Here is a 6,444-nt window from a genome sequence, read left to right on the forward strand (position 1 = left end):
TAGGCAGATTCAAACAGAGGGACGCAAAAATGGTCCAGAATTAAAATATGGAGGCATCTTCACCAGTTCAAAAGGTTGCTTGCCAACATTTTTGCAAAGACTACTGAGGCCATAGAATAAATTCCAGCCTTGCCATATATATTCACATACCAAAAATAAATAAATGTGAAAAAAAATTCTCCCCAGTTTTCCATTTGCTCATTATGTGCTGTGTCGTATGCTGTGGGCAATTTTCCACCGTTGCAAAAAAAATGTCAGTTGGGTCCAGCATAATGTAGGGGAGGGGAGAGGCAAGGCAAGCCATGCAGAATGGCACGTAATTTTTGACAGGAGGACAGAGCTCAAGAAAAAAGAGTCAAAAAGCAGTGGAAAGGAGCAAAGCAGGTTTGGAAATACAATTGAGGCTAGGAAAAAGTCCAGGGTATGACTAGCTTGTGGGAAGGGAGAGAGAGGCAAAGAATGGTAAAGAAATGGAAGGGAAGGAAAGGTTAAAAATTGTAGAGACATGCATTTGGAAAGCAGGGGAAATAAACCTGGGTAAGAAAGATTTTTCTTGGCAAGGCTTAATTGTTTATTCCTCGATGCAAGACACAAATGTGCATGTGCGAGCATGACGATACACAGTGAGACTTAAATATGGGAAAATGTGGCATATGACCATTGCCAATTACAGAGAGTTTACTGGAGAGAAAACCAGTAGAAAAGGTGTGTATAAATATTGGTTAAGAAAATAATTAAATCTGTAAATTGGGATGATGTGTTAAAGATAAAGCAATTCTGGATGAATTAATGAACAACTTAGGGCTAGTCATGTGATTAAGAGTCAACGATAGACGAAAATGTGAAAATAACAAAGCAGGTAACATTGGACATGTCAGTTAACCAACTTCAACTAGGGCAGTTTTCTTTGTAATGATCTAGAAGAGGCAGAGACAAAATGCGTAAATAATATTCCAATTCTGGACATCCACCTCCACAAACCAGATTATTTAAAGGTATCTGCCTACCTCACAACCCCTTACCTTACAGGCATCTTCCCAACAGCTAACCACTCCTCCCCACCCACCATACTGACCGTTTCACCACACTGGTACTACAAGGCACAAGTGTGATGAATAAAACACAAATTATATACAATTTTTACCCTTACCCAGCTGTTTGCAGGAATTTTCAGAGCAGTGTTTGCCCAGATCTGGAAACTCCATTCTCCAACACGTATGTACTCAGTACAACTGCTCCGGCCCTAGTACATCCAGATGTCGACTTGACGTGGCTGTTACCTGTTATAGTGAACAAGACTTGAGTTACTACCTACACATGTTGATGTTTAGGATACCAAACATAGAGATGCAATGGATCAACTTTTTCTAGAAAAGATTCCTGAAGGTACAGGAGATAAGGCATGGAGATGTAGTTATATGTCATACTTTATTGATCCCGGGGGAAATTGGTTTTCGCTACAGTTGCACCATAAATAATTAAATAGTAATAAAACCATAAATAGTTAAATAGTAATATGTAGATTATGCCAGGAAATAAGTCCAGGACCAGCCTATCGGCTCAAGGTGTCTGACTCTCCAAGGGAGGAGTTGTAAAGTTTGACGGCTGCAGGCAGGAATGACTTCCTATGACGCTCTGTGTTGCATCTCGGTTTAATGACAGAAAGCTTTTTTGAAGAGAAGTGAAAAAGATGAAACTTGGACCAAATCCTATACATTATATTGACGGGGAATACCAACTGAATACTAATTGGAATAGTACAGTTAGCCTGCTGTTACAGAAACTCAGAACAGTGAAGCTGATCCCAAAATGTAAAGTGTAATAATATTGCTAATAAATGAACACAACTAACGATGACAGCACAACAGAAGCGTAAAACCATGTGCCCTATTGAAGGCTATCAAGTGAGAGCACAAGGGAAGGAATGGGCAAAGGCATGAGCTAATTTGCACTCAATTACATTGGATGGGTGGAGGCAAAACAGAAGGGTGCAGAGAGAAAAATGTCTGAAATCTAGGCATCTTCATAAACAGCCAACTAATCATCTTATTAAAAAACATGAAGTCCATCGGTGGGAGTTTTAACGTAACAATAGAATTGTAGAGGCATTCAATCAATAAATGGAAAGCCTAGGCAAATGATGTAAAGTTTGCCAATTTCGGTCTGCATTACCAACATTAGACACAAACATGGTATTACAGCAATTGCAAACTGAAAGTAGGGGAAGAGTTTCACTTAGTCCAAACAGCTAAGCTCTGATGGTGAAAGAGAGGTCATGGTGGGAATAATAAGTTTGCCCTAGCTAACAATTATTTGTCTCCAGACCACCCATTGTTTCCTAGTGCTCTATTCCATTTTATAGCTTCAAAGACAGGACTCTCACAGTCAAATGACTCAGCATCCACAGACAGAACTTCTTGCAAAACCAAATACAATAACTAATCTGCATTATCAAAAAGAGACTGTTTCACAGTTAAAAATGTAAAGATTAAAGATTAGCTTTATTTGTCACAAGTACATTGAAAGTTACAGAAAATGCGTGTTTGCATCAACGACCAGCACAGTCTGAGATGTGCTGATCAAGACTTCATATCCAAGTCTCAGTTTCATTATCAAACCAGCAAGAGCTTGCTTTTCTTTTGCAGGTATGTGGTGAACCAAGCATCCCAGCAAGGGCACTATTTCTAACTTACGATAAGCCATTCATAAATTAGGAACAAGCTACCACGTTAAACTGGAATGCCAAATTGTAAAACTTTACAATGCGCATCAAGCAGTTAGAGCAAACATGAAATTACTTTTACAAATAGCAGCTGCAATTGCAGAAGTCTAAAATAAAAACAGAAAATGATGGAAATACTCAGCAGGGCCGGTAACATCTGTGGAGAGCATTAATGAAAAAGTCATTAACATGAAACCGATATCACTTTGCTCTCAACAAATGCATTTCCAGCATTTTCCATTTATGAACATCAGATTTACCTTTCATCACTGAAATTAGATGCCATTGCATTCAGATAGTAACAGTGGGCTACCGTCTGCAGCAGTTGGCAATTAACAACTTTTCTCAGTACAGGCAGTCTGAATGGTCACCCTCTCCATTCAAGTTTGCTTTGTTAATAACGATCTTGGGAAGACACAGGATGTGAACACATCCTTCAAATCTGACATAAAAACAGAAAACGCTAGAAGCACTCAGCAGGTCAGGCAGCATCTGTGCAAGGAAAACATACATCCAATACGTTGACTTTTCTTTTTCTGCAGCTATTGTCCGACTTGCTGAGTTCAGCAGCATTGTCTGTTTTAGTGATGCCAGGACAAATATTCAAGGACACCAAGTCGCTGCACAATTATGAAATATCAAAGCAGCAACTCTGACAGTTACTTAAGTAAAGGAGGAAATGTAAGTAGGGAACCAGACACAGTGAGTAGGGACTCAGCTCCTGATTTATTTGCTACATAAAATCATTTGGTACAATGAACACATTTCCATGCACACACAGAGTCCTGTCTGATAGATTTTGTGGAAACTCGTTCACTGGCTCGTAATTATAAACAGACCCATCAAACAATATTCCTTCCTCCATTCTCAACTACTCCAGCATTCAACCCTTTCAACAACCCCTCAAGACCAGACCAACCACCAACAAAAACAATCTGGTGCACCATCTCAGTGGATGGAAGAATATCCATATGGGGAAAGGAACGGTCAATGATCTGGATCAAAACCCAGTCCTTATGTGGGGTTTTGACTTCAGATGTTGATGTCCTATCCCCACACCAACAGATCATGCTCAACACACTGAGTTATTCCAGCAAATTGTTTCTTTGTCCAGATTCCAGCAATCACAGTCTCTTGTGTATCCACTTCCAGGATCTTTGTACATGCCTTCTGTTCCTCCTTCCAGAGCATTCTCCTCTCCATCACAGGAATACCATCTCTCTAATCCGCCTCCCCTCTCCCAGAGCACCATTGCCTGATCTTCCTAACACAAGAGATTCTGCAGATGCTGGAAATCCAAAGCAAACACACACAAAATGCTGAAGGAACTCAGTAGGTCAGGCAACATCTGTGAAAATTAATTAAGCAGTTGATATTTTAGGCTGAGACACTTCTTCAGGACTGGAGAGGAAGGAAGAAGATGTAGGATAAAAGGGTGCAAGGAGGGGAAGGAAGACAAGCTAGAAGGTGATAGGTGAAGCCAGTTGGATGAGAAAGGGAAAGGGCTGGAGGAGTAACCTGATAGGGGAGTGGACCATGCAAGAACGGAAGGGAGGAGTGGCACCAGAAGATGATAGGCAAGTGAGAAGAGGCAGGAGGCCAGAGTGTTGGATAAAAGGGAGAAGGGGGAGGAAAAGAAAATTACTGGAAGGAGAACTCAATGTTCATGCCATCAGTTTGGAAAGTACCTCTACAGAATAGCTGGTGTTGCTCTTCCACCCCGAGAATGGCCTCATCGTGGCAGCAAAAAAGGAGACCATGAACCAACATGTCAGAATGGAAATGAAGTTAGGAATTAAAGTGGTTGGCCACTGGGAAATTCCACTTTTGGCATATGGAATGGAGGTGCTCAACTAAGCTGCCCCCTCCCCACACACACACGATTTATGTCAGGTCTCACCAATGTAGAGGAGGCCACATCAGGAGCGCTGGATGCATTCCCAGTCCGTGTACACTTCTCACCTCATGAAGGATGCCTTGAAGCTCTCCTCTTTCTACTGAACAAAAGAACCAACCCGTCCCCTCCACCACCACCCTGAGGCAGGACTGGTCCTCACCCTCAACAAATTCTACTTTGGCTCCTCCCATTTTTCTCCAAACTCAAGGGGTAGCCAGGGCATCCACATGGATCCCAGCTACATTTACTTTTCCTTTCCAGAACATCAGAGACGCCCTCCTTCAAAGAAAAGGGCTTCCCTTCCTCCACCACTGATGATGCCCTCACCTACATCACCTCCCTTTCCCAAACATCCATGCTCACCCCATCTTCCCACTGCCTTTTCAGGGATAGAGTTCCCCTTATCCTCACCTACCACCCCATGAGCCTCCACATCCAACATATCATTCTCCACAATTTCTGCCATTTTCAATGGAATCCTACCCCAAAACACATCTTTACCACCCCCCACTCTCCACTTTCTGTAGGGACTGCTCCCTTTGTGATTCCCTTGTCCATTCATCCCTCCCCACTAACCTCCCTCCTGGCACCTCCCTGCAAACAACAGAAATGCTACACCTGCCCATTCACCTCCTCCCTCACCTCCACGCAGGGCCCCAAACAGTCCTTCCAGGTAGGGCAACACGTCACCTGCGAATCTGTTGGGGTTGCTTATTGTATCCAGTGCTCCCGATGCGGCCTCCTCTACATTGGCGAGACCCGGCAGAAACTGGGGTACTGCTTTATCAAGCATTAATTGTAATTCCTGTCCCCTTTCTCGTCCGACAGGTTAGCTTCCACTTTTGCCAGGATAAGGCCACACTCGGAGCAAGGGAGCAACAGCTCATATTCCACCTAGGTAACATCAAACCTGATGGTAGGAACATCAATTTCTCCTTCCGGCAATTTCTTTTACCCCTCCATTCCCTATTTTTCTATCCCCCACTCTGCCCTTTACCTCTTCTCACCTGCCTATCCCCTCCTCCTTCCCCTTCTCTTGTAGTACACTCTCAATTTTCTCCTGGCATTTACCTCTCCCACCCACCTGAATTCGCCTTCTCCTCCCCCTTCCCTTCCTTTTTCAGTTCCGATAACGGGTCTCGGCCCGAAACGCCGACTATGTATTCAGTTCAGTAGATGCCGCCTGACTTGCTGAGTTCCTCCTGCATTTGGTGTGCTCGGCCTGATCATCCTCCTCTCTTCCCCGCCACCGACCCCCCCATCGCTTCATTCCCCACCAATTCTAGTCCTGGTCCAACAAACTTCCCTTCTCCCACACCCCAATTCCTTCCTCTCCCATCTCCCCCTCCGACGCCGACCCGCCTCTGCCCCCAACCCTCTCTCCTCAGCCCCAGACTCCCGCCCCTCACTCATGTCTGAACCCCGGCCCCCCTCGCCCTCCCAGAGCCCCAGCCCCAGCCCCAGCCCCAGCCCCGGCACTCCCCACCTACCGATGCTTCGAGCTCTACTCCGCCCACACTCCGACGCGCTCTTATGACGCCGCAGCCCGGGGCCCTCCCTCTCTCCCCTTTCTCACCGCCACCGTCCAGCGTCCAATTGCTTCAGCACTCATCGTTGCGGAGGAAGGAAGAGCTGCAAATCGGGCGCGCCCTGATGACGAAAGACAATAGTAGACGTCAGTCTCCGGTGACGTCGGTGCCCAGCTGTCACTGGAGTGCAGTGTTCATTAGCCGTACTCCCGTGTGCAGTGATCGGGCACCATCACTCACTTCAATGTAAAGTGCATCATCATTCAACTCTGAAACAAATGCAGAGTCATTGTTAT

General features: G+C 44.7%; 1 protein-coding gene across 7 annotated transcripts in view; it reads right to left on the bottom strand.

Moving 5' to 3' along the window:
- zfand2a (zinc finger, AN1-type domain 2A) overlaps positions 1-6,240 on the bottom strand; it is a 30,170-nt gene extending 23,930 nt beyond the window's left edge. Inside the window, exons 1-2 of one of the 7 annotated variants that reach the window (XM_063058673.1) lie at positions 5,704-5,867; positions 1,151-1,280 (exon numbers count right to left, since the gene is read on the bottom strand). In XM_063058673.1, the coding sequence (XP_062914743.1) occupies positions 1,151-1,205 (55 nt within the window). In that variant the 5' untranslated portion in view covers positions 1,206-1,280; positions 5,704-5,867. Of the gene's footprint in view, positions 1-1,150; positions 1,281-4,410; positions 4,582-4,622; positions 5,186-5,261; positions 5,679-5,703; positions 5,868-6,109 lie in introns of those variants that run through there. The other 6 variants (XM_063058671.1, XM_063058672.1, XM_063058674.1 and 3 more) reach the window with 6 other exon arrangements.
- Positions 6,241-6,444: the final 204 nt, after the last annotated feature.

The sequence above is a fragment of the Mobula hypostoma genome, chromosome 9 (assembly GCF_963921235.1).
Source record: "Mobula hypostoma chromosome 9, sMobHyp1.1, whole genome shotgun sequence".
Taxonomy (NCBI): domain Eukaryota; kingdom Metazoa; phylum Chordata; class Chondrichthyes; order Myliobatiformes; family Myliobatidae; genus Mobula; species Mobula hypostoma.